The sequence below is a fragment of the Berghia stephanieae genome, chromosome 4 (genome assembly GCF_034508935.2).
Source record: "Berghia stephanieae isolate SIO BIC M18660-M18661 chromosome 4, UCSD_Bste_1.3, whole genome shotgun sequence".
Classification (NCBI taxonomy): Eukaryota; Metazoa; Mollusca; class Gastropoda; order Nudibranchia; family Aeolidiidae; genus Berghia; species Berghia stephanieae.
In genome coordinates, this window is record NC_088363.1 from 58,506,266 (window position 1) to 58,527,814 (window position 21,549).

The following is a 21,549-nucleotide window of genomic DNA, read 5'->3' on the forward strand; positions in this document are numbered from 1 at the left end:
GATAAAATGAAGGATTGACGTAAAACAACGCAAACGAAGTGGCTGTGTGTAAAACAATTGATATACTGCTTTTATTTTCACGTCGTTTTTTCTTCTCTCTCTCTCTCTCTCTCTCTCTCTCTCTCTCTCTCTCTCAGACATACACACAATAATTTCGCTCTTTCTGTCTGAATCTCTCTCTCTCTCTCTCTCTCTCTCTCTCCCTCTCTCTCTCTCTCTATTTCTTTCTTTCTCTCTCTCTCTCAGACATACACACAATAATTTCTCTCTTTCTGTCTGAATCTCTCTCTCTCTCTCTCTCTCTCTCTCGCTCTCTCTCTCTCTCTTTCTTTCTCTCTCTCTCTATGTCTCTCTCTATCTCTCTCTCTCTCTCTCTCTCACATACACAGAAAGACATAATTTCCCAATTTGTCCTTTTATGCTTCTCGCCCTATTCAACAAATCGTCTTTCTCTCACTTCCATCCCGTGCCGTTCTTCACTCCACTCTCTACATGCTCTTTCTCTTCCAACCCCTCTCAGATCTTTGTAAATATTTTATTTGAAAAAAAAACAAATATTGTCGGTGTTACATTTGTTGACATGGCATTATGATGATAATAGTTACATTGAATCATGGCGAGTAATTTTATAAAATAAAAATTCAATAAAATGATGATATAAAATCTTTGGTAAGAATGACAATCAATCAAATGTTTGATATAATGATGTGACCAAATTCATTCACTCCAACTGCAAAGAACACGAAGTCTTCAATAGAATAAACCTGAACAGAGAAACAGGAGAATAAGTCGTATTATGGAAAGTTATTAATTCTTTAATCCTATCATCACCATCATCATCATCATCATCATCATCATCATCATCATCATCATCATCATCATCATCATCATCATCATCGTTATCATCATCATCATCATCATCATCATCATCATCATCATCATCATCATCATCTTCATCATCATCGTCGTGTTTGACACTATTAAAGGACATTATCGGTCTATAATAAAGACGCCATTAATTATCTTGGTTTCCAAAGGGCGGAAGCGAACAATAACGATTTAAATAAAGGAGACAACCTGACGTGCACTTTTTGCAGGTCTGATAACCCAATTCCTTATGGGCTCATTGTTGTAATGAACATATCTAAAAAATGACGCAAAATATTGTTCATTAAAACAATGTTAAACTAGGCCCATAAGTGTGTTCAGATGTCAGACCTGTATATATGTATACGTCGAGACAACCCTATCAGAGGATGATTAAACAAAAATAAAATAAAAATAACAATATTCCACTTTTTATCTCTAAAAGGAAATTTGTATTTAGGGATCTATTCTAAGGGAAGACTCGAATAACCAAGAATTCAGCCGCAGAGCAGCGCCGCAATGTGAAGTAGGGCGAGGTGACTTGCCCCACACAGCGCAGTGAGTAATCGAACTCGGCGCCTTTCAGATACGAATCAAAGACCACACAGCGGAACCACGCTGCCCTATTTTCTGTCCTATATTATCAGTATAATTATATCATAACCTGTCGCGGTGACATTGAGAAATTGTACTAAGCCAATTTATATTTGTTTTAGTTTTCTATCGACGTGCACTTAATTGCTGGTATGATAACCCAATTCCTTATGGGCTCATTGTTGTAATGGAAATCTCAAAAAATGACGCAAAATAGTGTCCATTACAACAATGTTTAAAAAAAAAAGCTTTTATATAGCACAAGAGCCACTAAATGTGCTCAAAGCGCTTTACAAGGGGTCCCGGCCAACAGCAACATTTAACAATTAGGACGGGACATCGCGCCTGTTAGGCGATGTTACAATTTTTTCGGACAGAGTCAACGCTGTTAACAGTCAGGTACTCATTTTCCACCTGATTACGGTGAGCGAATGCGAGTAAAGAGCCTTCTCCAAGGACTCGACTACGCGCCGAGCGAAGCTCGAACCCAGGACCCTCCGATCCGAAAGCGAGTGTCATACCACTAGACCACATAGCCGCACAAACAATGTTAAACTAGGCCCATAAACTGGTTCAGATATCATTCCTGCATATATGTATACGTCGTGTTCTACCGATTGAGTTGTAGGATTCAAAGCTGAGTTGAAGGGTTCCTCTATTTCATCGTCTTCAAAATGATTGAGTGAATAAGACTCAACACGAACACCAAGCGTTGTAAAACTAAGAGCTAGAGGTGCCCAAATGAGCCAGTTAAGATGGGGAGAAATATAAATTGGGCAATTGTGACTCTTATAGATAGTTCGAAGTTGAAGTCACTCTTGTCTTTGTTATTGTTTCTTGCCATTCGCGTTTCTGAGTAATTCTCACTAAACTGTATTAACCAGACTATAAACGATCATGATTACACAGTTTTGTGTGTTGGTCAGTTATACTTCCGGATGGCAATGTTGTAAACTTCTTAGCCAAGTGCATTCTATCTATAGATACATAAAAACACTATACAAAGCAATGTTTCGGACATTGGGTTCAGATGATAAACAATCAAGACACAAAAATATATTTAAATAAAATATATGATCACATGTCTTTATTTTTTGTTTGTTTCCTGACGAAAGCCAGGGGCCGTAACGAAGTTTGTCTTGTGTTGTCCCCATTTCAATGAGCCTCATTTGACCATTCTATTTTCGAGACCATCCTAACGCCAAGAGGAAAAGGGTTCGAGCCAAGCTGCCGGCATGTGTCCCTCGAGTAAGAAACATGTCCATTTGGTAACTATGCATCACGCATTGAGGTTGACAGTCACAATCCGTTTTCAAGAAAGGTAAAATTCTAAACAATCAAACAAAACATTAAACACACACACAAAAACAAAACAAAAACAAACAAACAAAAAAAAAAACAAAACAAAAAAAAACAACAAAAACAAAAAACAAAACAAAAACAAAACAAAACCAAAAACAAAAAACAAAACAAAAAACAAACAAATAAGAAAATAAAATAACAAAAAAAAAAAAAGCAAAACAAAAACAAAGCAAAACTAATTTAAAAAGGAAAGAATTAAAAAGAAAACTAATTTTGAGTTTTTGGACTCAAATTTAGGTCTCTTCGCGTCAAAAGGAATTCTATTTTATTAAGCCTCAATGCCACCTCGTATTATGAATGTGACTGTTCTTTCGTTCCATATTAATTAATTTATGAAATAACATGATAGGCCTACATACTTACTGGCGAAACACCCTGTCATACAATTGGCTATGTTGCCGGCAATCAGCGACAAAACAGTTGTCTTGGCAACCCATGCTTTCCTGTAGTTCGATAGATTAAAATATTAACTCTCTCCTTACCAGCCATTTTTAGAATTTCACCCAAAACTTCACACCCATCCAACACAAAAATAGGCTTCTCTTACTCAAACAAAAAAGTAACAAGTGCATTCTATACATTGAACTAAATGAGCTCTACCACACAGTATTTAGTATTTATAGCTGTAATCAAAGCATTTCTTTAAGTTTTGTGATGTACAAGAGAAATCAGAATGAGAAAATTGTCGGTTACATCGTAACGAACATGACGATTTTCTAATGGGTGGTAAGGAGATGGTTAAAGCCTCTGTAACTTTGAAACATGAAATGTGACCCATCATTTCAAAAACGGTGTTATTTCTGTGTTATCTGAATGCTGAAAATATTTTCTTATCCTTATAATAAAAAACAAAAACAGTTATGAATCATGGATTAATGTCATTAGTTTAATTGGGTAGACTCGACGTGTACATATTTGCAGGTCTGATAACCCAAATTGTTATGGTATCACTGTAATGAAAATACTCTCAAACCAACGCAAAATATTGTTCATTACAACAATACTGAAACAGGCCATAATTTAGGTTCGGTTATCAGACCTGTAAATATATGCGCGGCGAATAGAATGTTTGTTTTTTTTTAGTTTGTTTTTTTCCACTTAGTCCTTCAGAGCCATTTGGCCCACGGAGCCGGATTTTGTCCCGGATTCTAGGTCGTGAGACAGACAATAGCAATTGCTTGCTATCCTTTGGATAGGATGCTTGTCTATAGCAAAGTACGTCCCGACAGATCTAAGACCATAGCCATTGTTAAGTTATAGTCTGACACTGAAACCCAAAAAGACTGGTCTTTTGACGGCATTATTTGGTTTTTGCACCGTCTAGTGAGTTGTCGTTAGTAGTGCTCATGGAAACAAGTGGTCTCATCGGTTGAACTATTGAATGCAACTCACGATTTGTTTTCTTTCGTGGCCAAAGACTGGTCTTTTGACGCCATTTTTGGTCAGTGTCAGGCTATTATAAGTTAACGATGGCTACGAACAGACCCAGGGTACCCAATCACTGCTTGGGGGACATGGGGGTCAGAGGAAAAAAATCTCGACTGCACCCGGGATCGATCTCGGACCCTATGCTTGTGTAGCGAGTGCTCAATTAACTGAAAGACTGAGACTTCCAGTAGAATGTTTACATAAATGAAAAGTTTAATATTTTTGAGCATTCTTTTTAATCGGTTAACTCTGTGCTCTGGAAAAATAGGTATTTAAAAATTTGGCCAGAAAATTTGTCAATTAACAGTCGATCGATATAAATGACCCTCATCTTGGCAAAAACTCTCAAACCTGGGACTTCGTGAATTCCCAATTTTGAGAGTTTTTGCCAAAATGAGGGTCATTTAAATCGATTGATATTTAGATGCTAAAGTAAGAGTTGTTAGATTATTTTATTTATGCCTTTTTATCTTTCTAACGTTTATGAATTTCACGTCAAAATGTAGGCATGGTAATATTATAATTACCAATAATTTCTTAAGGCATATTAGCCAATATTTTGACATTTAAAAAAATCACAATTTCTTAGTGGTTTGAAAAAAATCAATTAACAGTATCTGGCTCAAATTATTATCAAGCCGTCTACCGTACTCCTTATAGAAAATTCCACAAAATTACAAATTGACAAATACTAAATGTATCAGATATTAATTTCGTTAAAATGGTTATAATACTATTGCAATCAATTCTTCAATGTCCAAATTTTAATGTGTTTACTTGAAATTGCCGGGGTTTTTTTTTGTTTTTTTTTTTTTGACATACGAATATATCATTTAACATTGTTGAAATTTTAACAATTACAAATATTCCCCAAGCATCTGAAAACTTAACTAGTGTTATAGCCTACATCTCCCATTTTCTTTTTCAATCAGAAGGCGTAACATGTTGACATAAATGACATTCTTACACACCTTTTTGGTAGTAAAACACACAACAATGTTAAAAGGATGGCAGCGGAGACAAAGCTTGAAAACCCTGTGAGCGAGTAGGTGGCTATTGCTTCTGATCTTTCCTGAAAAAATGACAACGAATAAATTATTGTTTATGTGTGTATAATATATATATATATATATATATATATATATATATATATATATATATATATATATATATATTTATTTATTCTTATATTAGTGTGACCAAATTCAGTTTAGCTGCTATTTTTAAATTTTAATTTATGTTATTTGAAAGAACCCCTATTCCAACATGTCGGTCGAAGAAATCACACAAAACATTAAAGCAATAAATAAAGTATCGTGATTGAGATCATTACGGCATAGAGATGTGCACCCGTAAACATTCATAAACGGCTGAAATGTGTTTATGGTGACTTGTGAGTTGATATTTGAAGAGTTAAAGGTGGGTTAAGCGCTTTACTGGTACGGATGCCGTCTCCACCATCATTAATAAGCAGACTCACAGTGGCCGTCCACAAGCTGCACCGAGCAAAGTAAATCAAAAACAAATTGACAAACTTCACCGTGCCAATCCTCGAAGAAAACAACCAGACATTTCGCAAATGCGTGAAAATTCATAACATCTGGATGTATCGTTCGAGAAATCTTGGGTTACAGAGAGGTATGTGCCCGTTGGATACCAAGAATGCTCACATAAACGCATGATCATATTGAAAAAGGAAGTTTTCTTGTAGTCGTCGAACACCCCTTTACAGTTCCGATTTAGCTCCAAGTGACTTTTTCCTGTTTCTAAGACTTGAGACAAATCAATGGGGGCAAATTATGGCAATGATGTCGAGGGGCATGCAAATGTGACTCGGTGGTGTCCACGTGAATTCCTCTTCGACGTGATAGAATAACTGGTAGCCTACGTCGTGGCGGCTCTGTGTGGATGGGAATGGTGACTACGATGACATTCAAAATAAAAAACGGAGAGTACATAATCTAAGCTATGTTATGATAACTTTGTCCGTTTCGTATCTATTATAGTTTTGAAAATATAAGTGCGACGTCAAGATTTTGTGCGGCTATGTGGTCTAGTGGTATAATACTCGCTTTCGGATCGGAAGGTCCTGGGTTCGAGTCTCGCTCGACGCATAGTTGAGTCCTTGGAAAAGACTCTTTACTCACATTCTCTCACCGTACTCAGGTGTAAAATGAGTACCTGGCCGTTAACAGCGTTGTCTTTGTCCGAAAAATTGTAATATCGCCTAACAGGCTTCATGTCTCGTCCTACATGTTAAATGTTGCTGTTGACCAGGGACTCCTTGTAATTCGCTTTGAGCACGTTAAGTGGATATTGCGCTATATAAAAGCTCAATATATAAGATTTTTCAGAGAACTTGTACATTTCTTTTAGATATTTCGTCATCACAACTTCTTTTCCTTCGCTGACGAAGTTTGACGTGGTTTCCTGACATGCCCTTAAAAATTCGTCGTTTTGAATAGTTGTATTCGTGAGTCCCATAATTTAGTATAAATAGATGTCTCTCAGGCCTTTATTATATACTCTTGCTTCCTTTGAGCTTCAATCGGTGGTCTGGCGATATTGGTCAATTGTGAGTTTTTATACAGGCAAAAATAGGATTATATCAACTGTAATATTTTTATCATGTGGTAGACCCAAGGTATTAGTACTGGGTAGTCCAGACAACAATCAGTTTTTCACGAGCTGGTCTTACCAGAGCCTTAAGTCGTCCCAGACTGACTTTCAGATGACCCACATTCCACAGCCAATGTTTCGTGTACGCAATTTTACTCCAATCCTTTGAATCGAGCAAAATGATATTATAATCCAATATCTTTTGCGTAAGCCAAAGATCCGGTCACTTAAAATTTAGAACAAGACATGGCGCCTTTTAGGCGATATTACATTTTTTTCCGTCACAGCGCAACAAGTAAAACGGATTGTTTTATTACATGCATATTTAAATATCTCTAGAAAGAGTTATGAAAAAATAAACTAAAAATGCTTCTAATTACTTACTGATATAAAGCCGTCTTTGAGCGTCATATTCCACGCGTCCAGGATAATGTCATTTTTACGATGAGAGACAGGTCCTGTGAAATTCGTCAATTGCTGGTAATGATTATATTTCATGCGGTTCACCTTCATCTCAAACATCTGAGGAATATAAACCAAAACTTAATATATCTGTTGACTTCATACCAAAAAAAAAACCTGACATTAAACACCACGCGAGATCACCGTCAATAAGAGTGGACAAGTTGGAGGTAAGGAGGGGATATCTTTTTCAATTGATAAAATACAGTAGCAGCAAAACCCACAAAAAGTTGCTTCCATTGAAATCTAACCACTGATATCTTGCTTACTTGACTGAATTAAATTGAATAACCATTAACGTAACACTTTCATGATACTTTATCTTTTGAGACACTTTGACTTTAATTTTCTCTTAACATATCGGTAAACAAACTGTAATCCGTCTTGTCTTGTAACAAAATCAAGCGGCAACCAAACGGGCGACTATAGTACTTTGGCTTTGGCGTTGTATTTTTTTTTGGATATTGCTGATTACAAACATTGTCCCAATTGACTCGGACGTGATGGATACCTGAACAGGCAGACCATCCTATACTAAAAGGACCTAAATTACCTGTTTGCTATTATGAAACGCACTGAGATTGGTGGGACCTTGCAAAAGACAAATATGAATATTAAATATTTATTATATATCTATTAACTACTAACATTTTCTGATTTTCATAAATAGCGGTAAGGTTTTACTATTACCTTTATGAAAGCTACAAGATTAGTACTTGAGATTCGGTACCCTAATAACATGGCGACATTCCTGCAGTCTTCAGGCTCTACTCCCATGGCAAGGGATACTGGATATAAAAGGTAAGATGAAATTTCCTGAAAAAGGATAGAAAAATGTGGCTCTGGTTAGAATGATGGCCAACGACGGTTATGATGATGATGATGATGATGATGATGATGATGATGATGATGATGATGATGATGATGATGATGACGATGAGGATGATGATGATGGCTATGACGATGACAACGGTGATGATGGTTATGATGATGATGATGATGATGATGATTATGATGATGATGATGATGATGATGATGAGGAGGAGGAGGAGGAGAAGGATTATACGATAATGGTGATAATGATGATTATTATTATGAAGATGTTGATAACGTTGATGGTGGTGTGGTGATGATAACAAATTTAACGTGGTGGTACATTTAATCAAAGTGGTACATAAATCGAATCGTTGCAAAATAGATGCGTGACAATGAATGAATGAATGACTTAATGAATAATTGAATGGATGAATGAAGAAATGGATGGATGAATTAAATAAATGAATTAATGACTGAATGAATAAATGAATGATTAAATGAATGGGTGAAAAATTTAATGTATCCAATAGAAAGCCATGCAAGGTGTACACAAACCTCCAAAGTGAGTTCCTCAATACCAACTCGATCTCCAAACCAGGTTAACGTAGCATTTATCCACGAGATGAAAGACCACAAGGAAAACGCATTCACGGCCACATTACCCACGATCCCTAACATTACCATGGAGCCTGACTGGAGAGCGTCCAGAAGATTGGTGTATTTTCTGAAATGGAAGAACTGCATGGATAGAATACAAGTGTATCTATCTATCTTGTCTCTCACCTTTCTTTCGGTGACAGAACAATAATAATCTCTTCTGGTACCAGCATTATAGATATAGGAAATCTTAGAATCTTATATGTTTTGTTGAAGTGTAAGAAAGTGGAGCATTTCTGCAAATGTAAACACAAAACGAAGATATTTTAGCACTAGTGTTCACAAAACAATGGTATGTATTTTACGCTGAATGAGATGTCAGAGGCTTCAAGAGCAAACGAGAAGAAGAAGAAGAGGAGGAGGAGGAGGAGGAGGAGGAGGAGGAGGCAGAAGAGGAGGAGGAAGTGGAAGAAGAAAAGGAGGAGGAAGAGTATGCGGAGGAGGGGGATAAGGAAGAAGAAGGAGAAGAAGAAGAAGAAGAAGAAGAAGAAGAAGAAGAAGAAGAAGAAGAAGAAGAAGAAGAAGAAGAAGAAGAAGAAGAAGAAGAAGAGGAAGAAGAAGAAGAAGAAGAAGAAGAAGAAGAAGAAGCAGGAAAAAAAATATCCAGCATGATTAAAATCATGCAAGCTTCTCAAAATAGTGATAGTATTTTAAAATAAATGTTTCATATCCCAATCCTTTTGTAAAATCAGAATCAAAATCTTTATCGTTATCAACCATGGTTATGTGTAGGAACACACCTTCAAACAACTCATACATTTTCTGTATAATAAGACAAATCATGACTTCACGTCATGCTAAATTACTTTAAAAGCGCATTGATAATATAATATTCACTAAAGTCTATCCATGCATTTGAATATAACGTATGTAACCCGGTATTATGTCGGAATCATCTAGATAAAGAAATTTATTGCATAGTCAAAATATCAAAATTAACAATTTTAAGTTTTAATCCTATAACAAAACACTCTCTTCAATGAGGACATTAGAATTTTAACTCAAATTCTACACCTTGACGTATGTGGTTCTCATAATATGATGGTCTTTCTTACTTTTTTTCAGAATCTCCAACATCGATGTCAACGTGCACGATGACTTTTTGAGTTTCCGGCATCATCAACTTGCTGACGGCAAAAGTGGCAGGAGCCGAGATGACCATTGCTGCGATCAGATGTTCTACGGGGATCTTATGAAGAGAAAAGAAATCTTGTAGAAGTATAACGAACTTAACCTTGTCTAATTCTGGAATGGGACCAAAACGGGGAATCGCATGAGTGACCTCTCTAATTCGTGTGCAAGTGTCAATAGTGGGACAAACCCCCAAATAATATCTGAGGACATGATATAATTATCTTCATACGTTGCGCATTTTTATCCGTCTTTTGTGCTGTTTATTTGTTGTTAAAAAAACGGAACTCACCGGGGTTAAAGTTGTGTTTGTGGACGTATCACTTGAGTGCTCATATAAATTATTGAAAATGTTTTCATTCATAGGACCAACCTCTTGATTTAACTTAATGGATTAGGTTCAATTAATCGTAAACATCAAATTTATATTAAATTTAGGAAAACTATCACCATGAGAGCATCGCGTGCAATGTCTGAGTCGCATCAATGTCACTAAAAAAAAAACCGAAAAAAACCCCCAACGCACTAAATTAACTCTAAATTAAAGAAAAAAGAAAAAAAAAGGAGAAAAGAACAAGAAGATGCAAACATGAAAACAAACATAAAACAAAAATGTTAAGTTTTTCATGTGTCCTGTTAGACATACGATCACCAGAGGAAAATGAATAAATTATGTGGGCTCAAATCGAAATATACAAACACCCCTATACAAAGTCATAGAAACAGATGGCGCCTTTTCTGTCATGGGGCTGATGACGACGACGCTGATGATAATAACGGTGATGGTGATGATGGTGATGATGATGATGATCATGATGGTGATGATGATGATGATGATGATGATGATGATGATGATGATGATGATGATGATGATGTTGATGACGAAAAGGACAACAACAACGACAGTGAAAAAATTGATAATGATGACGAGACGATGCTATTTATGATAATAATTTGATTAGGATAGTGATGAAGAAGATGATCACGGTGCTGCTGCTGCTGCTGCTGATGATGATGATGATGATGATGACCTTAACGTAATTTTACCTGAAGGCTGGAGAGTAGGGCCAAGTATGCGCCTCCAATAGATGCAAACCCTGACGTCATAATGAGGAATAATTGAGACCGTGTAGCATTGTGCATGTAGGGAATCAAGGCCGCTATTGATGCAATCTGGAAGATTTCAACAAATGAAATCATCTCAAATGTGATGGGCTTGCATCATCGTGTACTTATTTGCAGGTCTGATAATCCAAACCGTTGTGGTCTCATTCTTGTAATAGAAATTATACTCTCAAACCAAAGCAAAATACTATCCATTACAACAATGTTAAATCTGGCCACCACAATTGCGTTCGGTTATCAGACCTGCATTATGTGCACGACGATTGGCCTGCATTTAGTACAAAATAATGTAATTTTAAATAAGCATCCTAATATAATATTGGGATGTTAACCATTTATATTTGTCTGCCGAGGTTGATAAAAAAAATTCCCTTTATTGTAGGGTCTATTCCAAGGGAGGACTTAAATAACTCAGGCGTCAGCCGCAGTGCAGCCCCGCAAATTGAGCTAGGGCAAGGTGAATTTCTCAAGGCCGCAGCGCAGCAAGGCAAGGCACAATCTAATGATAGCAAATAAAAGCAGTCCTTCAGAACCGGGTTCGTCCTGGACAGAAAAAGTTGCTTTCACCCTTTTCAATTGGGCGCCTCACGAGTCATGGCTGACTAGGAAGGAAGGATTCCTTCGGCTACAAGTGAAAATGAATTGATCATGTCTATCTATATGATTATCACTGGATACTGGGGCGCATGTTTAGAAATAACACAATCTAAAGCTAAAAGTAGAGTTTTGTAACTCCTACTATGACATCTTATAAACACCATATTGTCAGTGCAGTGTATCCGACGCTAGTTTTACTTACACCCTCCAGGAAAATACCAGCAGCAACACTAGTCGATTCTATGGGTGAAGTTTCCAGAACATACTGTAAAAAATTGCCGATGTTTCTGATGAGGAACTGCATTGCCCCAAGATAGTACATGATGGCGATGGTGGCATTGGTGAAGATGAAGACAGGCAGAGACTGTAGGAAGAAGGAATGAGGTGTAAAAATGAAGTATGCAGCGATGCGAACAACGACATTAGATTGTATTCGTGTGAGCTTTTATAACTTATGTCCTAAATAAGAGGTCTTTTTATTTTTAGAAAGCTCAATTTTAATTAATTTTTTAAAAGGCAGATTTACAGAAAAATTGAAAACATGATTATTGAAAAGATTGTATCAAACGTTGACGGACGTGTGTGAGGTTTTTACTTACATCCCGAAGATCTGGATTCGAGTTGCGCTCATGTCGGCATCTCGAGTTTTTATGTTCAAGAAACTAAGCCTCTACAGCTAAACTTGAGCCGCTGCGCCGTGGCTATCACATTCACACTTAGAGAAATTTTGCTTGAAAATCACGATCGGGGAAATTTAGTTTATTTCTTTTAATTTTAAAACATAGGCCTTCCGCTAACAGTTGTGTATGACTCAGAATGCACGGCTAAACTAAGGGATATGATCAAACACGTATGTTCAATGTCACGACTTATGAATATGACCAAATTCACACTAGACGTCTACAACAAAATTCTATAATTTGATAATCTGCAAAATTGGAAATTATGATATCTTTTCTTGTTTTATGTATTTAGGCTCTGACACGTTTTGACAGGTGGTTCATGCCTCAAGCACATATAAAATGGTATAAATCGCCCTAATTGTTCGCTTCATACAAAGATAAATAGGGATTATTTACTGATAAAATAATTATGGTGCTGGTCTATTTCAAACAACTTCCCGATTGAGAAATTGGACACCAATAACATCAATATTGTAACTCTACCCCAAAAATAAGTTGATGCTCTTGATAATTTTCTCCAAAGAGAAGCGACGAGCCAGCCTTAGTATTGGCAAAATACTCGTCCAGCCTACACTGGAGCCAATAGATGGATTCCTTGCCAAACTTCCACCTTAGGGCAAAGACAGCAAGGAGAAATTGTAGACCAAGGCTCCAATAGATGGTATGCCAGTTTATCTGGAAGGAAAAACAAATAGTGGAAATTATCTTTAATAAAACATAGAAAGGGAAAGAGAATCGAGTTTATTTGATTTGTGATTTGAATCTAAAATCCTTCAATCATTAGAAGTATAAGCGATAACATGTGCTTCTGACTTTAAGTAAGTAGTTGTACAAAAACCTAAAAACCTACCTAACTATAGTCAATCATTAGAAGTATAAACGACAATATTTAAAATTCCATCATGTGTTTCTGACTTCAAGTAAGTTGTTGTACAAAAAACCTGAAAACCTACCTTACATCAATGGTAATATAACCATCGTAAAGTTGATAAAGATGGCTCTGAGTAGACATCCTAATGTCAATATAATCAAAACTTTTAGCTATCTCTTGCCATCTGCTCCATAATCGAAATCCAAATCCAAATCATTAAAGGAAAACTTACACAAAGTCCACCTTAATCCTGTTCTACAATAACTCTTGAATATTCAGTTTGGCCTCTGTAAGATCTTCATTCATTTCAAATTAACACAAAAATCTGATTTAAAATAATTTTCTTCTTTTATAAGTAACGTAATAAGAAGTCTGTCGTACTTTGAAAAGAAACAAGTTGTTAGAATTTTTTACCAGAGCATTCCTCCTTCAAATATCGATTGATTAAAATCACCCGCATATTGGAAAATCTCTAAAACCTGGGATTTCGCGAGTCCAGGTTTGAGAGTTTTATTTTCCAAGATGAAGGTCGTTTTAACCGATCAATAGTTGGAGACGAGTTTCCTGGTCACAATTTTGAAAACGCTTTTTTTTCCGAGTACCTACGGCAGAATTGCCGGACCATTTACAATTGATGTAGAACTGCAGTTTCGTCACGTGATTCCCCAATGGTGGAAATATCTTAAACCAGATTAACTGCTGCAGTTGCATTTGTATTTGTCCAGGGTGTATTAAAGTCAAAACTATGTCAAATTGTATGCTGGTTGTGGAGCCGAAGACATTTCACGAATCATGAGATTTATACCATTATATTACCTTGCTTGGTTTTGTTGACATAAACAAGCAAATGAGTACAAAGATGACAAGTCCAGGAATTGATCTGAGATTGCTGGGTTTTTCTTTGCCCTCGTCTATCAACGTCCACAGGGATACGGCTGCCAGTACAATATAAAGTGTCCTAGAAATTGACAATTATATGGAATTTACTTTGTATGAACCGGTTAATTTTTTTAAAAAGAAGTCTTTTAACAAAAATAAAAATCAACATCAGTTTAACAGTGCTATAGATAGACGCGGAGACATGTGCTATAATTTCGAAATAAGATTATACTGAAAACTGGAACTATTATATAGCGCAATATCTATTGAATGTGCTCAAAGTTTGGTGAGACAATTATAGTAAAAGTCGATTCCAAGGATTCAACTGTGAACCACCAAGACGGGAAATCAATCAGGGACATAACAGTCCGAAGGCGAGTATCCTACCACATTTTTTTTCCAATTAAAAAAAAATAATAAAAGAATAAACAAGATTATAAAATCGATGTAGCTTTCAGATTTAAATATTGACATGCTCTGCATGAGTTCAACGAACCATAAGAAGATCTAATGATATAAATTATTCTTAGACTTCGTTGATATTTGAAAAGCTCATTTATTACGTGTTGGCTGACAACCAATTAAAAATAGATGACATCTTACCATCGCACTATTGGTCTTAGTAATATGAGACTCTTGATCCAAAAAGGGCTGAGTTCCCCTGACCCAAACACCATTTTGCGTAACCATCTCCGTCCAGCAAAGATGTAGTGCCGGAAAAGAATGATGGTCATCAATACAGTACAACCGATGAGTCGGTGGGCTCCCTCGTCAGTTGCTCTTGAAATATATAAATATGATGAAAAAATCACACTTATGATTTCTTTTTTTTTTGGGTAGTGGGGTGGTGGTGGGGATAGAGATGAGATATCTTAGTTTTTCTGTTTGTCAAAATCGACACTTATTTGTTTATTTATTTGTTTGATTTTGAAAAATTAATAATAATAATGATAATAATAATAATAATGATAATAATAAGAAATAATGATAATAATAATAATGATGATGATGATGATGATGATTATAATAATAATAATAATGATAATAACAATAATAATAATAATGATAATAATAATAATAATAATAATAATAATAATAATAATAATAATAATAATAATAATAATAATAATATAATAATAATAATAATGATAATAATAAGAAATAATGATGATATATAATAATGATGATGATGATGATGATGATGATGATGATGATGATGATGATGATGATGATGATGATATGATAATGATGATATTATAATATAATAATAATGATAATAACAATAATAATAATAATAATAATAATAATAATAATAATAATAATAATAATAATAATAATAATAATAATAAATAATAATAATAATAATAATAATAATAATAATAATAATAATAATAAGAAGAAGAAGAAGAAGAAGAAGAAGAAGAAGAGAATGCAGACATGACATACACTATTCATTTTTACAATATTTTAAAATATCAACAGGTTTTAAGATATGGAATATAGATCTACGATTATTTTGGAAATGCGCAGATTAAAAGGCAAGAATCCCAAAGTGTTGGAGTGGCGCAAAGTAAAGATTAATCTTTACATTTTATATTCTCCCTTTTTTGGGGTGCGGAAAAGATACTGATCACATGACCTGAAATTGTGAGACTAATAATAAAATCCTTAAGATGCAAAGATCCATTTTAGAGTTAAAACAAAACATTACAATTTTATATTCAATTCTGTCCAGGCACCAGTGAAGTTCATAATTGCTACGTGTTCCATCTTTTTTTCTTCTCAAAACAATTTATACCATTTGCTTTTATAAAATCTGTAACTTCTTCAATAAAGCATCGGGCAGATTAAAATGTAATGAAATAAGTCGAATAGAAAATCCTTAAAAAACTCAAGTGTGTGAATCGACTTAGGGGTTAAAATATTTGAATATTGTGGAATTTTTCGCAATTCAAGATAAAGAATTTTCCAAAGATTAAAACATGTTTCTCCTAGACACTTTAATTTATTGTATTTCATCCACACCCCCGCCACTTCCATACATTTCTGCATCCTTTTCATTAGACATTAATATCTAGTGGTTTAATTGATCTGTATATCTGAAATCATTGTACAAATGATAGTTTACGCAATGCGTTTTGATATCATTACCTTATGGCTCTGTATATACGGCGTTTATTGGGGGACCAGGTACAGATCTCCGGAGAACCGAATGTAAATGGAGATTGGTCGGAGTGAACTAATTTGATCAATTCAAAGAGAGATCGTTATAAAATGTAACTTTTGAACCAATCGCGGACAGTGTCTACTAAGTTGAATGTTTTTTCAAGATGTTCAATAAGAAAGGCATAATCAATAGTATCGAACTCAACACTAAGATCGAGTAGAGCAAGAAAGATACATTGCCGCCTTGGTCAGCGGCACCCAACAAATCCCTTTATATTATTTGAAGTGCAGTCTCTGTGTCGTGGGACTTTCTAAATGTAGACTGTCAGGGTTCGAGTAAATCAAATTTGCCGAATTTTAGTTAAATTGCCACGAATTTTTCAAAAACCTTGGAGAGAAATAGAAGAATATTGATAAGTCGGAAAATGGTCAATTCTTCTGTAGATATGTCCAACATTTTTAACATTGGGGATCAGATCTTTATCTTTATTCTCTCATTCTGCTCTCTAACGTCTCCATTACACAGCAGCTGCTATTCATGCTACACAACTACTACTACCACCAAACTTCTAACAAAAGTATCGTCAGAGAACATTTGTACGTTCATTACATATCATGATTTAATCCAGTGTCAATATGATCTTCTATTTCAAAATCCATTAACACCTACTGTGACAGGTTACATCATTGCCATTAGTAACAATTTGAAGCCTGAATTGTATCCTTGTACATTTTATCCTCTTGTCTTCTCTAATGGCGAGCATGAATTTCTTCAAAGTAACAATATTCCCCCTCATTTTATCTTGTCATAACTGAAGATCTTACATATATTTAAAAAATATATAAATGTGGTATTTTACGAGAAACTGGGGGTAATTATGTAACAGCGGGATGTTTTAAAAAAACCCGGAGTTATGCCCCCAGGGATCGATACATTTCAAAACTTACTAGTTAGGCACTTATCCCATGGCGACAAACTCAATATTCACGGGACTTAAGCAAGTAGGTAAATACTTGAACTATTCCTTACCTGTAACACAGTGCTGTAATAAAATAGGCCAGGTACAGTGAAAGACAGACTATTTTGGTAAAATGGCCCCTGGTCACACTTTGGACACCTCCGGCAATGGCTTTCACAAAACTCTGGGTCTTCTCCACCACACCGACTATAATTCTCCCTCCAACGCATTGCTTTTTGCTGGCATTCTTATCTTCGTTATCATCGACGTCGTTATCGGAATCCTCCCACCCAGAATCCTCCTCCTCATTCTCCATCGTGATGGGCGTCAGGAAAGTCGGACTGAGGGTCCCTTCATGGATGGGTAGGGTAGTCTCCATTTCGATGGTGATTGCCAGGTTGCTGTGACTGCTGTTCAGCGCTTCCTCCAAGAACTAACAATGATATTCAAGATTAAAAAAAAAAAAAAATTGAGCCTTTGATAGCGCAATATCCACTAAACGTGCTCAAAGCGCTTTACAAGGGGTCCCTGGCCAACAGCAACATTTAACAAGTCAAGTAAGTCAAGACGGTATATGACGCCTGTTAGGCGATATTGCAATTTTTCGAACAGAGACAACGCTGCTAACGGCCAGGTACTCATTTTACACCTGAGTACGGTGAGAGAATGTGAGTAATGAGCCTTCTCCAAGGACTCAACTATACGCCGAGAGAGGCTCGAACCCAGGACCTTCCGATCTGAAGGCGAGTGTCATACCACTAGACCACATATCCGCACAAGATTTATTCATTTTCAGCTAGCTGTGTCCAAGTCTACATGCACATATTATTTGCAGGCCTGATAACCGAAAGCAATACTGGGCATGATTGAATATTGTTGTAATGGACAGTATTTTGCGTTGGTTTAAGAGTATTTCGGTTACAACAATGAGGCCATAACAATTTGGGTTACCAGACCTGCATGGATGTCCAAGCAATTCCAATTTGTATGAAACCAGTTAACTGCCGTACTCTGGAAGAATAGGTGTTTAAAATTTGGCCAGAAAACTCGTCCTTCAAATATCGATCGATTCAATGATACTCCAGTATCATCATCATCTTTATTATTAACATTATCATTATCATCATCATCATCATCATCATTATCATCATCGTCATTCATCATCGCCATCACCGTCATTATCACTACAACTACCATCACCCCCATCATCATCCTCATCACCACCATCATTTTCACAACCACCATCACCACAACAACTACTGCCATCATCCCAACCACCCTTACCATCATGACAATCATCCTCCTCCTTCTCCAGCTCATCCTCCTCCTCCTCCTCCTCCTCATCATCATCATCATCATCATCATCATCATCATCATCATCATCATCATCATCACCACCATTATTATATAGCTCACCTGTTTTTCGTTTTCACCACCCCCTCCTCCGTTTACGTATGTGCCCAAATTTAACGACGCCATGGAACCTGTAATGCATGTCATTGCAACCAAGAATAGAATGAGTTAAGTTGATGTCATTAGCTCTTTGTTTTTAATTTTAGACCGACAATTGGGTGAAAAATTCTCACTTAATTCTCTCAATCGGACTATAAAAGTTTAACGTTACATATCATATAGCCATTTGCGTATCTCCGATTGATCTGGTTGGTAGAATAGGTGAGAATATTACTTAAACTCACACCAGCTTTAGCTTGTATTAAAACTACGCATTTGATGTCCGAAATGAGAGAATGGAGTCCATTGATCAATGGCTGAATAAAAACGATAACAAGAACTCGGCATCATATTCGAATGAGTTATCTTAGCGTTGTAATGATATGTGGATTTTGTGATTTGAGAGCTGTCATTTATTAGGGGAGATCATCGAACCCTTCAAAATATTGTTTAAGGAGTGGTTTGGGTCTTTTAAAAAAATATTACCTATATTAGGCGGGTTTAATCATCTATATCGCCATTATAGGTTAAAAAACATTTTTGTGACCTAATTTGGGGGTCTGGCATAAAAATATATAACAATATTGTGGCAAATATTCCACAAATTCCAAAATCCAATGAAGGAAGGACCTCCATATTCTCCCCTCTTATCAACATTGTAGCATAGTGTGTCACCATAGAGAGATTATTATTAGATAGAATATTACAAAGTTGAAAATCAAAAAGTTGTGACAAAATTGATGTTAAAAATGTATAAACTGGATTATAATTCAAAATACACGTAGGTACCTTATTTTTTTTAACAATCTCTCTATGGCGACATTATACATTATCTCTGTGATAACTGTTGATATTTTCAGACAATTTCGTAGAGTAGATTCTGAGAAAAGGTTGGCATAGTATCCCATGCCCTTAGAAAAATGACATATTGAGAAAATAGAGAAATAGGTTTCCGTTTTTCACACTTTTCTTACTACCCTTTTCGACTGTGTTTTTCGTGCCTTGAAGGTCTATTTTAAGAAGTTGGACTTCAATAATATTGTTTCTAAGATGACTATAATATATCTATCGTTTTCCACCTAAATCTCAAGATAATTTTTTTGAAGGATTTTCCTAATAATTATACCCAAACCGCCCCTTCATACGTTTGTGTTCCCTATGTTAGACATGTGTAATGGACTAACCAGAGATATACACATTATTCCCTAAATGCAATCACTTTCCTATAACCCAACGTATACTACTTTGAAAGTTTGATAAACCAGATTGTTATGGGCTCGTTGTTGTAATGAAAATGTGCACTCTACATTTGGTAATTAGACCAATATATGTCAATTACTCTGATGTCCCAATCATCAAATAATCAGTTATGGAATATAATATAAAAAACTCAATTTACTCATTTACAAAACGTACAGGATAAACAAACTGCCCCGTCTCCCCACCCTTAAAAACAAACCAATAACATCTCTCTTTCTATCTATCTATCAATCTACCTACCTTTCTATCTATCTATCTATCTATCTATCTATCTATCTATCTATCTATCTATCTATCTATCTATCTATCTATCTATCTATCTATCTATCTATGTATGTATCTCTCTCTCTCTCTCTCTCCTCTCTCTCTCTCTCTCTCTACACCCCCCCCCCCTAACAAAACACGAAAAGAACAAAACAAAATTGAACCCACCTATTGTTCTATCCCTCATCCGTATTATACCAAACATTTTAATCCACCGTTGTTTATCAACATATCAATACTGGCCCCAGTCTAATTCTAAACATTATAAGGCAAACATCTTTTGTGACACACGGCACCGAACACTATCTTAGTATTGTTGAATGTGGTGCCTTTTTAAGTGATCAGAATACTTAATAACAAATTTTATGTTTTGGTCCCAAAAGCCAATAGAGCATAATATGACCCAAAAGAGTCAACAATCTTTGAACAAAAACCAAATTAAAACAATTAAATAAAATCAAAATGTGAGAATGAATATCTTAATACCAATCAACAAGTTCCTCACACTAATGCGCATTATGAATAGCATTACCTACCGCTTATGTAGCCAAAATGTCTTGTAATTCCTCTATATGATGATAGTTATAATCAAATAAGAACTTTACTCCAAAGTTTGGTTTTTCACTTTTGAGTTTAAAAATCAAAACACACTAAGTAAGTACACATTATTCCCACAACCTCAATTTTCCGTCATTTTCTGTTTACACAGCTGACACGAATTCAATAATGCTATGACGAATAAGACTTGTACTCAACATATTAAGTCTCATTATGCAAATTCATGCACGGACTAATGGCTTAAAAGCTATTTTACGATTACCTGAACTATGAGCTTATTCCATTGTTGAAAAAGGAGCAGGTGGATTTTCCCCCTGGCTTTAGTTTGATAAATTGACCAATCCATTAACACGAGTTTGCCCTATTTTTTTTTGTGTGGTTAATTTGAGAGTGTTCGATGACATCACGTCAACACCACAAAGCCGTTGAACTTGTTGATTGGTATTAAGATATTCATTCTCACACATTTTTATATATCTCCTTTCTCACCAATACATTTAGTGTATTTTATCTTGCACGGCATTGCGTGGGAAAGAGAAAGAGGAGGGGAGATGGGGTGGAGGGGGGGGGGGGGCGTCAAGAAATTTCTTCTACGCCCATTTTTTCCGGTGTCTTCTACCTTGTCCAGAGACAATAAGCGTAGTAAGTTGTTGGATGACGTGAGGCGAGAAAAATAGAGTGGATAAGTCATTGCATGGTTTAATTTGGTGAACTACTTTCAAACCTTCTCCGGCTTCTTACAATTTACTCACGTTAAAGGATTGTTCTTTTCCCATTTTCTCACTGGGACAACATGACT

The 21,549-nt window shown here is 35.7% G+C and overlaps 1 protein-coding gene across 3 annotated transcripts; it reads right to left on the reverse strand.

Moving 5' to 3' along the window:
* Window positions 1-39: 39 nt before the first annotated feature.
* Window positions 40-20,816, reverse strand: LOC144970917 (putative transporter HI_0519). Of its 3 annotated transcripts, none has more exons than XM_078911096.1 (14): window positions 18,633-18,826; window positions 17,288-17,649; window positions 14,695-14,871; window positions 14,029-14,170; window positions 12,825-13,016; window positions 11,861-12,022; window positions 10,984-11,109; window positions 9,861-9,994; window positions 8,704-8,872; window positions 8,023-8,148; window positions 7,255-7,392; window positions 5,223-5,323; window positions 3,187-3,266; window positions 40-764 (listed from the first exon to the last, which is right to left on the reverse strand). In XM_078911096.1, the coding sequence occupies exons 1-14, from the start codon at window positions 18,714-18,716 to the stop codon at window positions 751-753; spliced, it is 2,007 nt and encodes a 668-aa protein (XP_078767222.1). In that variant the 5' UTR covers window positions 18,717-18,826; the 3' UTR covers window positions 40-750. The 3 variants fall into 3 exon arrangements, with proteins under 3 accessions (XP_078767222.1, XP_078767221.1, XP_078767220.1); XM_078911095.1 differs by lacking the exon at window positions 40-764 and adding an exon at window positions 20,729-20,816 and having other exon boundaries at window positions 3,022-3,266; window positions 18,633-18,700; XM_078911094.1 differs by lacking the exon at window positions 40-764 and having other exon boundaries at window positions 3,022-3,266.
* Between the last annotated feature and the right edge of the window lie 733 nt (window positions 20,817-21,549).

Excerpts from the sequence above, each read along its gene's own strand:
- LOC144970917 (XM_078911094.1), bottom strand. The coding sequence starts at position 18,716 with ATGACATGCATTACAGGTTCCATGGCGTCGTTAAATTTGGGCACATAC. Across the intron at positions 17,650-18,632 it reads GTGGTGAAAACGAAAAACAG|TTCTTGGAGGAAGCGCTGAA; the intron begins GTGAGCTATATA and ends TATCATTGTTAG. Across the intron at positions 5,324-7,254 it reads TCAAAGACGGCTTTATATCA|GAAAGATCAGAAGCAATAGC; the intron begins GTAAGTAATTAG and ends TCATTTTTTCAG.